At 35.9% G+C, this 18659-nt stretch overlaps 2 protein-coding genes across 5 annotated transcripts; one reads left to right on the top strand and one right to left on the bottom strand.

The window, feature by feature from the left end:
- Positions 1-3298: 3298 nt before the first annotated feature.
- Positions 3299-10943, top strand: LOC147388493 (putative disease resistance protein At4g27220). Of its 3 annotated transcripts, XM_086419472.1 has the most exons (5): positions 3299-6689; positions 6813-6920; positions 7957-8033; positions 8302-8920; positions 9128-10943. In XM_086419472.1, exon 1 carries the CDS (start codon positions 3425-3427, stop codon positions 6641-6643), a length of 3219 nt encoding a protein of 1072 aa, XP_086275598.1. In that variant the 5' UTR covers positions 3299-3424; the 3' UTR covers positions 6644-6689; positions 6813-6920; positions 7957-8033; positions 8302-8920; positions 9128-10943. The 3 variants fall into 3 exon arrangements, with proteins under 3 accessions (XP_086275598.1, XP_086275597.1, XP_086275599.1); XM_086419471.1 differs by having other exon boundaries at positions 8302-10943; XM_086419473.1 differs by lacking the exon at positions 6813-6920 and having other exon boundaries at positions 8302-10943.
- A 4021-nt stretch (positions 10944-14964) lies between these two features.
- LOC147388492 (disease resistance protein RPP13-like) lies at positions 14965-18373 on the bottom strand. Of its 2 annotated transcripts, none has more exons than XM_086419601.1 (2): positions 15633-18373; positions 14965-15203 (listed from the first exon to the last, which is right to left on the bottom strand). In XM_086419601.1, the coding sequence occupies exon 1, from the start codon at positions 18187-18189 to the stop codon at positions 15634-15636; it is 2556 nt and encodes an 851-aa protein (XP_086275727.1). In that variant the 5' UTR covers positions 18190-18373; the 3' UTR covers positions 14965-15203; position 15633. The 2 variants fall into 2 exon arrangements, with proteins under 2 accessions (XP_086275727.1, XP_086275726.1); XM_086419600.1 differs by having other exon boundaries at positions 14967-15214.
- Positions 18374-18659: the final 286 nt, after the last annotated feature.

Here is an 18659-nt window from a genome sequence, read left to right as displayed (position 1 = left end):
TAAATTACCACATTAGCAATCCATAGACCAACACCATTACCCTTTAAATTTCATGGAAAAACTTATATACTTCAAAAGATCAAATTTTTGAGGATTGATCCAAGGTTTTTGAAAAAAATAGCTACGAAACTTTCACGGAAATCCCCATTTAAAATTAAAATTCAATGGTGAAAAATAATATATTTTTTAGATTTCATATAATTTTATATGTTAAAATGCTAGCTAAATCCTTATTTTAGGGCATAAGTATCCATAACCAAGGTTTTAAATCTCGTCCAAGATCGAGATGACTCGTTATCGTATACGAACAAGACGGATAGACAAGTCAAACGTATCAAACGAGATTTAAAACCACACTTTACTTTTCTCATTGTTGATTGAGACAACTCAAACGTATTGGAAAAGACAACTCAATCTCGTTCATAGACTAGATGAGACGTAAAAATGAGTTTTAAAACCATGTCCACAAGACAACTTCGGTCGTTCGATGCTAAATTCAACACGGAGATAAGTAAAAACACAATAATAGCGGGTGGGTGGGGCCACTGAAGCATCAATCAATGACTTCGAGTTAAGATCAAATATTTAATTAATATTAACAATAAATGGATGACTTCCATATGAAATCAAATATTTAATTAATATTAAAAACAAAACACTTTCTTTACTTAACTTAGTAAGATTTTAACTCTTACCAACGTCTTTGAGCTCAAATGTATTATCACATTGGCAATCCAACAAGCCAACATGAGAACCTCTAAATTTCATGGAAAAACTTAGATATTAAAAAAACAAATTTTTTTTTTGGGGATTGATCCAAGATTTTTAAAAAGGACGGACAACAAACTTCCACGAAAATTCCCATGTAAAATTAAAATTCAATGGTAAAAAATAATATATATATATATATATATATATATATATTATATATATATATATATATATATATATATATGCTAACTAAATCCTTATTTTTATATGAAAAATGCTATAGTCTATGAAAATCACAATTTCGTTTCACTGAGCTGAACCTGGAGCACACCAAAATTACACTCAGCAACAAATCCCTTTTAGGGAGGCCAATATAAATTATTGGGAAAATTACTTAAAAGGATTCTCATGGAAGGATTTCCTTTTAAATAATCCCTAACTTTTGCATGCTAGCTTGATAGTTGATAGGATATTTAGTAAACTTCTTTTTTTTTTTTTTTTCTAATTCAGAGTTTGAAACACCATTAAGTAAATAATATTTCCTAATGCAGAGTTTGAAACACCATTCCTAAGATTGAGAGAAGTGAAGAAAAGAAAAACTAATTAAGAGAAGAGAAATTCAATTTTTCTCCACCATATTCGAATTGACAGAAAAGAATTTGGGATAACTCTAGAATTTAAAATATCATAAAAAAGATTTAGTGCAGAGTTGAAATTGTAAAATATTTTATAAGGATTTATCTCCATTTCACTCCTCTTCTCTTCATTTCTCTCTAATTCTTTTCTCTTCTCTTCCCACTTAACAATCTGAACAAGAGAAATGGAGAGAAACTCATTTGTTTTCTCTTCTCTTCTTTCCATTTCTCTCAATCCAAACATAGCATAAAAGATGATTATGATTTTAGATTCTAAAATTAATTTTTGAAAGCAGTGTAATTAATTCCACATTTTTTAAATCAATTTTCATGGTTTGACAATCTAAAATCAAGACTTCATAATTTGAATTTAAAAATCCAAATCAAATGCTCCCTATGAATTTAGGGTCAGGCATTCTCAAGGTAGAAAGAAATAAATAATGCAATAAATACACTTTGGCACTTGAATTTTGTACCGAAAATACCTTTAAAAAAATTTCTTTTTACCAAAATACCTTTAAATTCCAATTTTCAAAGTGTATTTATTGCAATTTAAATTCAATATGAACATATGCTAAAACACATAACACGATAATAGCGGGCGGGCGGGTGGGTGGGTGGGTGGACCACTGAAACATTAAAAATGACTTGGAGATAAGATCAAATATTTAATTAATGTTAAAAAAATACTTTTTTTTTACTAAGTTAGTCAGATTTGAACTCTTACTAAAGGTAATTAGCTCAAATGGATTAGGACATTGATAATCCAACATATCAACAAGACAACCCTCTATATTTCATGGAAAAACTTAGATAATATTAAACAAAACATAATTTGAAAGATCAATTTTTAAGGATTGATCTAAGGTTTTTAAAAATGATGACTACCAAGCTTCCACCGAAATCCCCATTTAAAATTATAATTGAATGATGAAAAATAATATTTTTTGATTTTCCTTTTAGATTTCATAAAATTTTATACGTTAAAATGCTAACTAAAGCTTTATTTTTATATGAAAATTTTTAAATTGACTGGACGAAATAATAGATTCTTTTCTTCAAGATGAGAGTGAAAAGCATCTATGATTATGTGCGTACCTCCACATTCGTCATTGCAGTCACTCCAAATGTATTTCTTAAACATCTTCAAGATAGTGTGATCTCGAGGACCATTAACATGTGGACCAGGGAAAAGCTTAGACTTTTATGATGTCCTCAAGTTTTGTAGGGACCATAGAGATTTGTTGTTTGGAAAGTTATGAGCTAAGCTGATGAATTAATGGCACAACACCATGTGTACTGAAAAATTATTTAAAATAAAAAAATCACTTTTACTTATTTAACACACACAACGACATGCCATTTTGGAATGTTCATCAATTAAGTATTTAATTTTCAAAAGAGTGATGCTAAATTTAAGTTGATTTTTTTTTTTTTTGTGTCAATCTCTTGACAGCCCCCTTTCTTTCTCTTGCTCATATTGAAAAAAAACAAATTTTTTTGATTTGATCATCTTGTGGTATTCAAAAATATGATCCTATGGAATAGAATTATAAATGATAGAATTATATGTACTTTTAAAAAATAATTAAATTTCACCATTGAATTTTACTTTTAAATTTAAGTTATCGGTTGCGTTCTCTTCTCAACACCTTAGATCAAGTTAGAAAAATAATATTTTTTTAATATAAAATATTCCAATGAATGTGGACCCAACAATTTTTTAAAGATTTGAAATGTCTACCTGTTGCTGAAATCTATTCTTTCTATGATCTCAAGTTCAAATCTCACTACTCATAAAAAATCTTGGTGGCCACGCACCGCTCCATGTAATGGGGTATAGCCTGAGTGCGGGGCGTAGGGACTAGTCTAGTGCGCGCAAGTTAGCCCGATATTTGTTATAAAAAAAAAAACTATACGCGTCTCTCTCCTCTCTCTCTCTCTCTCTCTCCCTCTCTTAAATCTCTTATTGTGTTCGGCTGAACTCTGTTGCTGAAACAAACTCAGTAGTCTTTTTCATTCATCCCTCTTATCTTTCTTTCTTTGCGTACGGAGGAGAGGAGAGGAGAGGAGCAACAATGGGGTCCTTGATCAACATTGCTAAACAAATTGGTACTTTTTTAAGTACCCCAGCACCGCCTTCTCTGCGTTACATGATAACTATTGAGAAAGTCGAGAAAAAAGTAGAAGAACTGGTAAGGATGAGAAATGATATAAAACAATTGGTAGATGCAGCTGGAGGTTGGAGGATTAAAGAATCTGTTAAATACTGGTTAGAGATGGCGGAAAGGATTCCAGATAATTCAATGCGATGGAATGATGAAACCAAAGCTTTCATCAAAAGTCAATGGTTTATAAAAAATTCTGTTATGCGAAATCTGGCTAAAGAAGCAGAGAATTTGATTTGCATCATAGACAAACTCCTCAATGAAGGGAAACAATTCAGTGACCACCAGAGTACTGATGTTTCATATCCCGCAACTTTGCAATCAATTCTACGTACTGGTGAGAATTTGGAGTTTGAATCTAGAGAATCTGCTAGGAATCAAATCATGGAGGCTTTGAAGGATGAGAAGATCAAAGTAATTGGTATATATGGGATGGCTGGGATAGGCAAAACACTCTTGATTGAACAAGTAGTGAAACAATGTTTGGATTTGGAAAGAGATGGCCATCCTCTTTTTGATGAGGTTTTGATGGTGACCGTGTCCCACAAACCAGTCTTGAAAAACATTCAAGGCGAAATCGCTGAGAGATTGGGGATGAAATTTGTAGAGAATCAGAGTGAATCGACAAGAGCACAACGGTTATGGATGAGGCTTAAGGATATGAAGCCGGTCCTCATAATCTTAGATGATCTATGGAAGAGATTGGATTTAGCTTCTGTGGGAATCCCTTATGGAGATGACAACAAGGGTTGTAAAGTTGTGCTCACCACGAGAAACCTAAATGTATGTGGTCATATGGATGCAAACGCGGTGATTCAAGTTAATGTATTATCAGAGAAAGATTCTATGAATCTGTTTCGACACGTTACTGGTGCTGCTACTGTGGAATCTTCTGCCATGCAAAAAGTCGCTATGGAGGTTGTTAATGAATGTGGAGGTTTGCCCTTAGCAATTGTTACGGTTGGAAGGGCGTTGCGAAATAAGGACCGATTAGTGTGGGAGGATGCATCTCGACAATTAAGACAATCAATGTTCCATGATTTGGATAATATCACCTCTACAATAAGGTTGAGCTATGATCGCTTAGTTCCGGAAGAAACCAGAAGATGCTTCTTATTTTGTTGTCTATTCCCTCAAGACTTCAAATTTACCAAGGATGAATTGTTGTTGTATGTGATGGGAGACAAGCTGGTTCGAGGTGTTGCCACTTTAGAGGAAGCGAGGTATCGATTGCACGGAATGCTTGACATCCTTGTATCTTCATGTTTGTTATTAAAAGAAGATGATGATGGAAAGTTAATGCTGCATAAAGTTGTTCGGGGTGCAGCGATATCAATTGCACATGAAGAAAACACTGGGATTATCGTGAAAGCCGATGTGGGATTGAGACAGTGGCCAGATGCAGAAAACTTGAGGAGTTGCATGCACTTGTCTCTGATAAAAAATGAAATCAGTAAGTTCCCTAATCAACCTGAATGCCCAAAACTCTTGACCTTATCCTTGTCAAGGAGTTTTTCTTTTGAGAAACTTCCTCATAGTTTCTTTGAAAGGATGACATCCCTTGTAACTCTAGATCTAAAAAGGACCGATATTTCGTCATTACCCCCATCACTCTTGCGCCTCGTAAACCTTCGAACACTTCTTCTAGATCAAACTTCATTAAGTGATGTATCTCTAGTTGGAGAACTGAAGGAACTCGAAATTCTTTCTCTAAGTGACAATAAGATAGAAAGGTTGCCGACAGAAGTAAGGCAATTGACCAATCTAAGGTTGTTAGATTTGTCAAAAAACCTCTTTCTTAAAACTATCCCGCCGAACTTGTTGTCGAGCTTGTCCTGTTTAGAAGAATTATACATGATGGGAAGCTTTGATGCGTGGGAGATCGATGGAATAGAAGTTAGTAAGGCTAGATTAACCGAGTTGGCATCCTTAAAATACTTGACCATTCTGGATCTAGACATAATCGATGTCAGATGTTTGTCCAAAGAGATTTCCATAAATTTGAGAAACTTGACAAAGTTTCGTATATGTGGGAGTGGGAGAGGAAACGAATGGATACCTGAATTCTCGAGGGCGATGAGCCTTATTATTACACCAAATCCACTTTCGAATTGGGTTAAGGTGTTGTTGAAAAGAACAGAAGAGGTTGATCTTTACAGTTGCAAGGGTCTCAAGAATATTGTCCAACTTGACAGAGGAAGATTTAACAACTTGAAGTTTCTTCGCATAGGACAATGTCTTGAATTGAGATATCTTATGAGTGCGGTGGAAGAGACTCCGGAAGCTGCATTTGGTAGCTTGGAAAGATTAGAAATTTGGAGTATGAATAGTTTAGAAGCAATTTACCATGGCCCACTCCCAAACAGATTCCTTGAGAAGCTAAAACTCCTATCTCTTCGTGAATGCCACAAAATCATCAATGTTTTACCTTGTGATTTATTGGAAAGGATGCAGAATCTTGAAAAATTGGAGGTAGAGACGTGTGAGGAGTTAGAAGAAGTATTTGACCCAGAGGATCTTGAGGAATGGCATGCGTTGATCCCTAGATTAAAAGAGCTATATTTGCGCGATCTACCCAAGCTGACAACCATATGGAAGGGAATGTGGAAAATAATACAACCAGAGGAAGAGGAAGAAGATGATGAAGTTATGGAAGAGGAGATCCTTGAGGCTGCAATTAGTTCATCCACCAGATTGAGACCATCGAAATCTTACTATATTTCTAGTTCTTTCCCATCAACTCAAATCTTCCAAAATCTAAAAGTTCTTGAAATCTCGAATTGTCCTGCACTAAAGCACCTCTTCCCAATAAAACTAGTTCGAGGTTTGTTGCAACTACAAGTACTTAAAGTTGAAGATTGTGAGAATATGGAGGACATAATTGTAGGTGAAGAGGGTGAAGAAGACGAAGAAGAGGACAAGGCGGTACTCCCCCAATTAAAGGCTCTACAACTAGTTTATCTACCAAAGCTCTCCAACATTTACCGACGGGATTTACTTTTTGATTGGCCTTCTTTGGAAGTACTACGCGTGGAGGAGAGTCCCAATTTAAACAGGCTTCCTTTAGGCCCTATGAGCGCGCCCAAACTAAAAACGGTTGAAGGAGCTAATTTTGAATGGTTTGATTGAGAAGATCCCAAGTGTCGAGGCATGCCTACAATCCCTCTTCAACCAGGTCAATTCTTATGTCTTTACCCTTCTGTTTAGCTTTAAATTTCATAAAAACTATATTTATATATTTTTTTCCTATGCAAACCTGAAACTAGCATATTTCCCATGTCCCATTGCTTGTTAACAGAGACTTGCACCATAGTTGTCCCCTGGTGCCATGGCCGTCACCCTTGTCCTTGCACTCACCATTGTCATTGTCCTCCCAGAAATCCATTTGACCCAAAATGCTATCCAGGTTTGAATTCATCTTTTTCCTCTAAAGTTTGGAGATTAATAGTTTTTTGATCTTCAATAGTTTGTGAACTAAATTGAAAATTAACTCTCGTATATTATAATATATTTCTCAAATGAATCTTTTGTTGTTTTTCCCCCTAAATCTCTTTTTGTCATGATCTATGTAGATGATATTGATTCAAGCCTTCTCATCCAATAATTTTTATCTTTCGGATTCATTATTTTTTAATAGGCACTACGTGAAAAAGGGGTAAATTTGACACCAAGGTCCATTGAATTTGCTAGGATTTAACCAGATTCAACGGACCTTGGCATCGAATTTACCTTTTTTTTCACGTAGTGGTATTGAAATCAAATATGTCCAAGAGTCACCAATTGAGCTGGAATTGTGTTGAGGTCTACTAACGTGTGGGCCAAAAATAAGCATCGTGAGAGGAGATGAAGAGTGTCTCACATGGAAATTTTCTGGAGGAGCTTAGATCAAACTTTGTTGTAGATACAGTAATGGGCGGGCTAACAATTTCTCACGGTCTTAATGGATCTAAAAGAATATTAGTTGCAGGATAAGTCTCTGCCCTATTTAGATATTCAGGAAATCATGCCACTTTTAGTGTGAGATATTTGACTCATTTGTTTTTATTTATTAGAAAAAAAAAAATTCAAGGGTAAAACTATAAATGTTCTCCAAAAATATAATATAGAAGATGCTGAGCTTCAGTGTCGTGGCAACCAGGTAACAGACCAGGGGATATCAGATTCTAGGAAGCCTTATTATAATGCTCCATTCTAATACTCTGACAGAGTTCTACCCATTAGTTGTTTATATGAACCCTATTAGGATTCTTGTAATTTGGGATTTAATTATCAAAAGATTATATTTTTTCTTTTCAGTAGAAATGTTTGCATATTCTGCTATTATTTGCATTGTGTGCTTGCTATTTCCTATAGTTTTTCACAACAAGTGGTAGGCTCGGAAGGAAGGTGGTGTAATCAAATTTGTGACACATAATGACATGGATGATGTATGACATTTGTAGGTTTTTGAAGTGGTGATCGAGGATTTCCATCCAATGTTGGTGATAATGTTGAAGGGCTTCTTGTCAATAAAGTTACGGTACGTGTATGCTTGTTTTATTAATTAGTAATTTGAGGGTTGAGTGGCTTTAATTTTGTTTTATTAGTTACATTTCCATTCTTCCCCCTAGGTAGTGGTCTAGAGAACGGTATATGTGTCATGGGAAACACCACAATTTTACTTTGTTTTTGGTTTTGCCAAAAAGACAAGAAAAAGCTTGCACCAATGCAAAATAAAATAGAAAACACTGAGATTTTGTTAATTATTCATTGGAAGATAATTAATGATTCATTTATTTTTTATGCAGAATAAAATGGAAAATCGGCATAAAGAAAGTAACCTATCTAATTTTACACCCATAAGCGAGAAGATATTCATTGACGTGTGGGACCACAGAAGCATGGCAGTGTGTGTACCTATGGCCTAGGCTCGACGCCGAGTGCGGTCTTTACATCTGCTTCCAGCTCATCTTGTAGTAGTTATGTTGAGATGCAGTCCCAATTAAACGAGATGCAAAACACGTTAGCGAAACGTGATCGGCAACATGAGGAGAGGATTGCTGAGCTAAAACGAAAGCAAACTTGAACTCGCTCTTTAGATAGAGGTTTGCTCACGGCCATAGAGCTCCGCCTCCCCGGACTACCAAAAGGAAGGGGAGGAAACAAGGGGCTCATACGGCCATGAGTCTGACTGACCAAGTGTTGACCGGCATACGAAGCTACAAATGTTTGAATGTATTCCGTAAGGTGTTCTTCAACAAGCAAACAATAGCGGATACCTCACTTTAGGTATGGCTCTTGCCCGTTAGAGGGATCAAGTGCGGGTTGCGCTCTTGTAGTTGTTTGTACGGTAGGGACATGAAGATGCAGGGAGAGGACATGACTTAAGTGCAGAGCCAAGTCTAGAGCCAGATGTTGTAGTTATTGGTACATTTAGTTTCACTACCTTAGACTTATTTACCTACGTCTATTTTGATGATTTCCCATACTGTTTACTTTTCTTACTTACAAAGTACTTTTACTTTTTTTACTTACACTGTTTAACTAATAATTCATTATTTTCTTTTGGTATCAACTAACCCCTTTTTAACTCTGCCATTGTAAAATTAAATGTTTTACACTGCCGGTCCCAAGCCCGGATAAAGGAGGAGGGAAAAGGATGATCCAAAGAGTATTAAAGTGATAACAAGTATTGTTTTTCTTCCTCTTTTTTCTCCATTACATGACATGCATTGTTAGTCTTGGCAGTACCTATCAGTTAGCCTTGTTTGATTATATATGATTTGTACTCAATATCATTTTTATAAGTTGTTGCCTGTTAGCCTCAAGTTGTTATATTGCTGGTAAGTTAAAAGTTGTTTGTGTTCGTGGTTTTGTGCCAATTCAGAAAGTGCAAGGTCTGCCTTAAGTCTAGCAGTGACAATGCCCGGATACTACCCAGTTAGGTGTGGGTCAACAATGTGAACTTAGTTTCAGAAAATCCAAGGGCAGAACGGTTCAGATTGATTGCTCTGCAGTAATCTGTTTGGTCCAAGAAGCCATTCCGTCCATATTGTGGAAAAAGACACATTTTTGCTCATGCTTTTGTTCAAGACTTGAGTCATGGACCATCTCCCATTTGGCACTTAAAACCTTTTACTACTTCAACCATAGAAAGTAGAAACTCGCCATTTCGACCGGTCAAGCCAAACCCCAAACACCATAAAAGTCGGATCTGGTCTCACTATTTGGATCCAAATCCAAGCCAAGGATAATTGGGTCGGATTTGGATCCAATTTGATTTAATATAGCATACAGAACTAATGCAATAAGTTCTTAAATAGGCCCTTGTTAGAACCCCAATCTTTATTAAATAGACCATTGGATCGACAAAGTACCAGAACTGAAACAAAGATGAAGCTCTTCATCTACCAGTAATAACTAAGTAATGAAGTACTACATTGACAATACCCAAAGCCAACTGTGAAAGTAAATATTCATGTTTAGTATCCTTATGTATCAGATTGCTATAAAACAGTATGTTTTTAAGTAGATGTGTAGGTGTATATAATGTCTATATAAAGCTGAAAAGCTGAAGCAAGTGTATATTCTTATGAGAAACAGAATATAAAAGTAAATTGGCACCAATAAAGTTCACATAGTTTTCGAGTCGAGTTTTCTACCCTTGTACGACATATGCATGTTTACATGAATGAAAATCCTCATACAACTCAATTAACTACCGAAAAAGTTAAGCCCTATGTAAATATCACAAAATCAAGTCAAGTATGACAATGGTTGTCATGAAAAGAACCTATGGAGATGAGTTGAAAAATATTCTCAATTGAAAATAAGTTCTTTGAAGTAGTTGTTGAGAGAAGAGGAAAGCTGTGCTAGATGAGCTGAAAAATATTCTCAATTGAAAAGAATTTCCTTTTTCTTTAATACATATGATTGAACATGGTGAGCAAGTCTTTGTTAGGATCATTTATTTTTGTAGTAAGTTTGTGGGTTTAATTTTGTTTTTTAATTGTGTCCGCCGCAACTGATAGCTTCGGTGCTTTGGCTCCACCAATGGTACAACCTACTCCATGGAAAAGTTGCTGTGGATTGCTTGATGTTCTAATGGGTTGCCTGCAATAGATAATTCTAGGGGAACAAAACTTGTCTTGAGAAATCTATTTGTTTATTTACACAATTACTTCCTAAATATGTGGAAGCTTAGTTGTGTCAACGATCATCACAACTAGTTTTAAAGTGATAGATGGTTACAATAACAAAGAAGATCTGAACCAGTACTCAACAAGAAGTTTATGTTTCAAAATTTCTGTGGTATCAGAAACAATAGGCACGGACCATGATTTGTATGATAATGGCACTTCCTTCATGAGGTGTGGCACGGCTCTTTGTACCTACTTACATTATGTAAATTGTTTGTGATTAATGGTCATACATGTTGATTCGACTCAAATTTCACCTATTTTATAATATTTCTTCATGTGCAAGTTACTGTTTTATTAATATTGGTGGGTTGAACCTATTAGCTTCTGCTTTTGAGTGAGTTGTAGGTCCTACTTGATCCAATCCGAAGCATAATCCAACTATTATGAAGCTGGATCATAAGATCTGAGTCGTTGATCAATAAACGATTTGGGTGATTGAGATACCAAAACCCAGAGTGGCTACGATGTATTGTTTTTGGCCATTCTATTTTCCTTAAAATTTTAATCTTACATCAATCAAGTAAAGAAGGACAACTTTGCAAATTGCGACTTATCTTCGAATGCAAATGATTTGTAGTGTACCAAGCAGGGCCTCAATAACAAATCCATCTTACGGTGGCCTACATAAATTATTCCACCACGTAACTACCATGCTAGTCTCCAGTTTGTATCAAATAATACCCAAGAAAATCTATGAATTAATCAAATTGCAAAAGCTTAGAGGTATCGCCTTAGTGACATATCATAGTCCATCCAACAAATGGTTTAAGTTCATTCAATCAAATTGGATTTCTTGGTCTATCAGCTCTCTTTTACATGGAATCACTAAGGGACATTTAGATTGGATTCTAGAATCTTGATTTTTGCTCGTAACGTAATTCTAAAATCCGATATTAAGTTTGGTTCTGACTAAAAAAGTGATTCTCAAAACAATTAGAATTGGAAGTCGCTAGAATAAAAAATGAGTGATTTTTTTGCTCATGGTGGTCATAGACTCTTCGGTACGTGCCACGTCGGTAGTTTTGTACCTAAGAAGGGTAGTTTTGTAAATTAGGGATCCACGCAGTTCATGTGATTGGGGAATCCCAAATTTCTGAGCTTTGTGAGCAAATTTTTTTATATGAAAAATATTATGAAACTCGTTTGGTACTTTTTTGAAACACCATGACTATAAGAAAATTATGATTTTAGATTCTAAAATTAATTTTCGAAAACAGTGTAATCAATTTGAAATTATTTCAATCAATTTTCATGATCAGACAATTTAAAATTTGAATCTAAAAATCCAAATCAAATGCTCCATATGAATTTATGGCACAAGCATCCACATGGTAAAAAGAAATAAATGATAACACCGACATGAGTGGAAACACAATAATAGTGGGTGGGGCCACCGAAGCATCAACCAATGACTTCAAGATAAGAGCAAATATTTAAGGGAAAAAATACATAAAAGACTCTCGTGGAAGGACTTCTTTCTAAATAGTTCATAAGTTTAGGATGATAGCATGATAGGATATTTAACAAACTTTTCTTTTCTAAATGGTCCTTCGTTAGTGGCGAACTACCACTTTTTTTATTTACTATCGAGTTCATCGCTTTTTGTTTATTGTCGAACTCAATGCTTTTTATTAACTGTCGAGTTCACAATTCTTATTGTCAAATTTACCACTATTTACTATTGAGTTTACTACTTTTATTTACTATCAAACTCAACACTTTTATTTATAGTCAAGTTCACCACTTTTTAAATAAAAAGTGGTGAATCCAACACATGTAAAATCCACCCATTTTCAAATTTTGAGTTTTTCGATTAAAATACATGGAAAGATAGACTAAAAACTTGATATAACAACTTGTTTAGATGATTTCAACTCAAAAGAACTGTTCTTGATCGATTTTCATCAAAAAACTAAGAAAAAAAAAAGTGAAAAAATCCTAGTTTTTTTTACATACATCTTCAAAATGTTTGCAAATCTACTTGAAAATAGCTTCTTCTTTCTTAAATACTTTTTGACAGAAGGGACTATCTGAAACTCGATTGAGATGCCAAAAATCTAATTTTTTTGAATGAAAACGATGAGTTTGAATTGTTAGAGCATTCATTCATGAGAAATATGGGAGATGAAGTCCAATGACAATTAAGAAAAGAAAAGTTTATTAAATGGGCTATTAAGAAATTGTGCAAAACTTAGAAACTATTTAGAAAGAAGTCCCTCCAGCGTGAGTGCTTTAAGAAAATTTTCTAATATTTAATTAATATTGAAAAATATAATTTCCTTACTCACTTAGTAAAATTGCAACTTTTATTAAGGGTACTTGCATCGACGTGGATTATCACATTTGCAATCCAACACGACAGCCCTCTAGATTTCATGAAAAAACTCATATACGAAAAAAAAAAAAAAAAAAATTCAAACAATAATTTTTGGGGGATTGATCAAAGGTTTTTAAAATTGACAGCCACCTAACTCTGGCAAAACTCCCAATTATATAAAATTAAAATTCAATCATGAAAAATATCTTTTTTTTTTCAAATTTCATAGAATATTATCCCTCTAAAACTTTGAGGCATTGGATCATGTTTTGTATGCCACAAAGTAAGTTCAACAATCCATCGTGAGAGTTGAAAGATCTTACTAAATTTGTAAGGCTAGTTATATAATAAATAACATGTTAGCGAGGTGTGGCATGTAGCTATCAGGTTACACCCAAAATAAAAACAATGCCAAAAATTTGAATGTGTTGACGTTCTCCCTCGAAGTCTCCTCTCCACACTTTTATTTTTTAGTGATAAGTTCCTTGAAGGTGCAACCCCTATAATATTTTATTTTTAAATAATTAGAATAAGTCAAGGTGACTTCCAGAAGGAAAAAAGTTGTGGTCATACTAATGAATAACATATCGATATTTATTTAGAATCAATAGATGAACATCATTGTTTTAGGATTAGACCCATAGTCGGTTGGTTTGACACATTGCAAAAAAACTTTGATGATCAGGTTCAAGTCCAATTTACCCATAAAAAAAATTAAAATTAAAAAAAAAAAAAAAAAAATATTGAAAGAAAAAAAGTAGTTTGACATTTGAAGGTATTTTTATGAGAAATTGTCCTTCGAGGGGGTTTGGGGCCATTTTAGGTAGTAAAATAAGTTTTGGAGGTGTGTTTAATGGGTCTTAACACGTTAACTAAATCCTAATTATTATATGGAAAATCCTGCAGTGACCTTTTCACATTGCGCTAATGTGGATGTGTGCATGGAATCATAATATCTTTTCTCGAGATAAGAGGGAAAAACATCTATGGTTATGTGGGCACCTCCACATTAGCGCAGTGTGAAAGTTAGTCACTTCAGCACTTCTATTTTCATATAATTCTTTGACGTCTTTAATGTGGTGTGAACGCGACGAGGACCTGCCAGCTTCAGACTTTTCTGATGTCCGCAAGTTTTGTGGGGCCACTGAAGGCGACAATAACACAAATAATAGCGGGTGAGGCCACCGAAGCACGACCATTGACTTCAAGTCGTTAAAGTAAAAGTGAAATGGTCCTCCTAGCCTCACCAAGGTCCTTCGCATCCAAAAACATGATCAAGTTCTATGAATTTGAAAAAAAAGATACATAAAAAAAAAAAGTTATTTTTCAACCATGAACTTTTAATTTAAATTTAGAAGTTATGTGGAAGTTTGATAGCTGTTCATTTCAAAACCTTGAATCCGATTCAAAAGAAATTATTTTTTGAAATTACTTTTAATCTAAATTTTTCGATGAGGCTTAGAGGGCTATGGTATTAGATTTCTGATGTAGTAATCCATTTGAGCAAAACAAATTTTACTAAGGCTCAAAATCTTACAATGTTAGCAAGGAAAGGGAACCTCTCTCCTACATTAGGTAAACTCTCAATCTCAACTTTAATCTTCAAGAAAAGAAAACAAGGAAGAAGGCAGATCTACTCAACTTTTTTATTTCACAAACTTTGTTACAAGTTGAAGGTTGTGGAACGTCCATTTTTTATAAATCATTTTTGATGGGGTTAGAAATTTCAAACTTGACTGATTTTTGATGAGGATGATCTCCTTATCATAGAGACCATCTTCACAAAAAATCAGTCAATTCTGAAACTGTTTTGTCATCTAAGACAAAACGTTGTCTACGGAACACTGACCTATATATGGAGAATTAGATCATCAACAACAACTTGCAATAATAATACCAATAGAAATAGATGCTAACTAGCTTTATTTAATTGATAGAAGTCCATCGGTGATAATGCCATAGACTTGGGTTTAATTCTCACCATCACATTCTTGATCTCATTAAAAAAAAAAAAAATCTTAAGTAACCCCCTAAAATTTTTTTTTTTGGGTGATTTAAACATGTCTCAGGATCCGGAAATTTTCTTGAATACTAATAAAAGTTACATAAATGTAGTGCTGGGGAACTTCAACTCACGAGCAATGCTTGAGAATGTCCATCCAATGGCCTACCACCTCTTGTTGCTTGTTGCCTTAACCATCCCTACCAGGAAAGAGAGTGAGAAGCTACAAATTAAACCAATATTAAAGAGAAGCAAACTATTTTTGCTTTAGACAGACAAAGTAAAACCCATTATTAGTTAACAGGTCATCTTCAACACTCCCATAATTTGTTATTGCTTCATTTCAAAATGTGTTTTGTAACTCACTCTGCCACCCAAAATATGAGAGATGATACATATATAGGAATGCTTAAAATGCACTCTATACAATGCCTACAACTCCAATCTATCGATTTCTTGCCCAATAGAGAGGAGACGATGATCTATGATTCCAATTTTTTTTATGAAAATTGGCCAACAACAAAATCAGACACTTAATAATTGAAATTATTATGTTTTTAAAATATTTGGCACATAGAAGAACTTGAGGTAATAATAATAAACGAAGGTACTACTCACCTCACACACTTGAATATGTCTCCGTAACAATTGGCTTCTGGGCAGTCAATTGTGACTCCGCTGAGTGCAAATTGAAATGTAAGCAATCATGGACAATCAAACGATTTAGGTTCGGCATTGCTCCATGATTGATTATTAAATCAGTAACTTTTGATCTCACTAGTTGCAAAAGTTGAAGTCGCGGAAACCCGTTTGCGGAACAAACCATCTGACCCTCAGAGTATGAATTTCCCACCAATTTGAGCATCTGAAGTTTTGGTAGCTTTCCTAACACTGGCATTGGATCTTCCAATAGTTCAGTGTCGCATAACGTGAGCTTGATAAGGTTTAGTGGCAACCTACTCGGAATTTCTGTTAGTGCTGAGAAAGAAGTGTTTCTTACCAACTTCAATGACTGAAGCTTTTGCAATATGGTGAGATTATTAAGTAAAGCCTCCATGTGGGCTTCTAAATCTCCATTTACACCCAATTTTCTAAGATTGGGTAGCTTGGCAAAGACTTGGGGTGTACAACTGCTGGGACAGATTGTGGACAAAGTTTGAAGGTCGCCTAAGGACGAGTCGTCGTGACCTGATGACGATGATGAAGATGAAGATGGACGTGGGAGACGAGTCTGGCCTTGGAAATACACGTGTCTTAGTCTTTTCATCTTCCAGATCCCGGGCGGGGCATCGGCAAGATGTCTTGATCTGATATCAAGAGTTTGAAGATTCCAAATGTTGCATACCGAGGAAGGGATTTTTATGAGCGAAGTTTTGTTCATCATCCCCAAGTACCTCAAATGAATTAGCTTTCCTACATCGCTAGGCAAAGCAACGTTACCACTTGAACCTTCTATCCATAACACTCTAAGCAATGGTAGAGTTTTATAAACCTTAATCAAATTATCAGATTTTGATTTTGATTTGGACTTTGATGAGGTTTGGGTGAAGCAAAGGAGAGATCGAACTTGCACAACAGTGTGCGGTTCGTGACAAATATGTACAAGTGTATCTTGGTTCCCAGCAAGTCGTCTAGGGTTAGCTAAGGGAAGAGAATTTGCATACCCATGAACCTGTAAAAATCTTTCTTCTCCAGCTTTATTAATGCAAAGATCACGCAAAAGATCATGGATACGACACGTCTTCACCCCATTATCCGACCTCCTTGTCACTACTTGAACAAGGCTTCGGTCAACTAGCTTGTCCAAGTATGCATCTGCAGTATTTTCCATTGTTTCACCATCTTCTGCTTTTATAAATCCTTCCGCCATCCACAGCTGCATCAACTGTCTCGCGGGGATTTCAGAGTCTTCTGGAAAAATACCAAAATATAGGAAACAAGGCTTCAACTTGTAGGGCAGATCATCATAGCTCAAGGCCAATATATCTGCACATTGATCCTTGCGCTTGGAAAGAAAGATACTCACACGATCAGCTACTCTTGACCACTCCGTGAAATTCCGCTCCTTCTCTGATAGTAAACCCCCTAAAACAACGAGGGCTAGTGGAAGTCCCCCACATCTTTCCGCAACCTTTCTTCCCAGATCTTCCCACTCTTGAGAGCAAGTTTCGCCGAGGAATGCTTTATTGTGAAATAGCTCCCAACTTTCATCTGGATCAAGATAGCGTAGAAAGTGTGGAGGACTCTTTGGATCTGGATTGGCTGTCAAAGCCACTTCTTTAACGCGGGTTGTGATCATGATTTTACTTCCATTCTTCTGGTCGGGAAAGTATGTACCCAAATCGCGCCAAACTTGAGATTCCCATACATCGTCCATAACAATCAAGTATCTCAAGCCTGTTAATTGGTTTTGGAGCACCTTCCCGAGCTCTTCCTCGCTCATTTTTTCCATTTCTTCAGTGATTCTCGTAAATTGTTTGATGATGTTTCGTAGGAGCTCGGTAGATCTAAAATCTCGAGACACGTACACCCAAGCGCGACGATCGAACTTATTCTTAATGAACGGATCCTTATAAATTTTCTTGGCAAGAGTAGTCTTACCAAGCCCACCCATCCCGACGATCGATACGACGTGACGTTGTGGCTTGCCTCCCATTAGTCGTTTCACCAACGTAGTTGTCTCATTCTTAAAGCCCACCACATCAGTTTCCTCCACAACAGGAGCTTTCCTTCGATGCCCTCCGGACGAGCTCCCAACTTCTAAGGCTCTCATCTTTATTTCTATACCGAACGTCATTTTGTTGGCATAAATATTGTCCATCTTCTTCTTAATGTCTTCGATCATTTTTGCGACCCCACGTTCTGTTATGAGTTTGCCGAAGCCGTGAAAGAACCTTGAAAAGGTGCCCTTCGTCCTTGCTTGTGCAGCGGAAGTGATATATTCGTCGATAGCATCATCAGCTTCATATGCTACATCTCTGATTTGGTTTATTATCACCTTTACAGCTTCGTGTTCTTGGCGTACCTCCCCACAGTCCCTGAGGAAGGATTTCATGAGCTCCAGCTTATCCAAAAGGGACTTCACCTCATCCTTCACTCCAAGAAGCAAATCTGCTTCTTTTAGTAGCATTTGGCATACGTTCTCCAAGAGAAAATTCACAACAGTGTCTGCCATCTCTCTCTAAATTTCTCTCTGCAACTGCTGCAAAGTTTGATGAAACTCTTGCCTTACAGACGGGCAGAGCCAGGATTTTCTTGTAATGGGAGCAAACTATGGTTGGTTGTATGGTTGAAGAACTTGAAGATAAATGTAATGGTTTTAGGGAGAAATTCAAAAGTTTTTGGTTAGGAGAAGGCCCTGTCAAGTGTCAAGAGGCAATGTCATTTGAAGAAGGGAGTGAGGTGAGGGAATGGGGCCAAGGGCCTGTAATTAGTTGAAAATATAGGGGTGTCTAAAAGTTTTGTGGGGGCAAAAATTGAAGGGAGGTGAGGGTGTGGGGGCAAATGAGGAAAGAGGTGAGAGGATGGAGACAAATGGGGCATGTAATTAATTGAAAATATAGAAGTGTCTCAAAGTTCTGTGAGGGCAATTTTCCCCACCAGCTCTTTACAAACTCCGCCCCTGCTGGAAGAGGTTAGATCAAG

The sequence above is a fragment of the Akebia trifoliata genome, chromosome 12, assembly GCF_017979445.1.
Source record: "Akebia trifoliata isolate Shusen 1 chromosome 12, ASM1797944v1, whole genome shotgun sequence".
Taxonomy (NCBI): domain Eukaryota; kingdom Viridiplantae; phylum Streptophyta; class Magnoliopsida; order Ranunculales; family Lardizabalaceae; genus Akebia; species Akebia trifoliata.
This window is presented reverse-complemented; position numbering and strand designations above follow the sequence as displayed.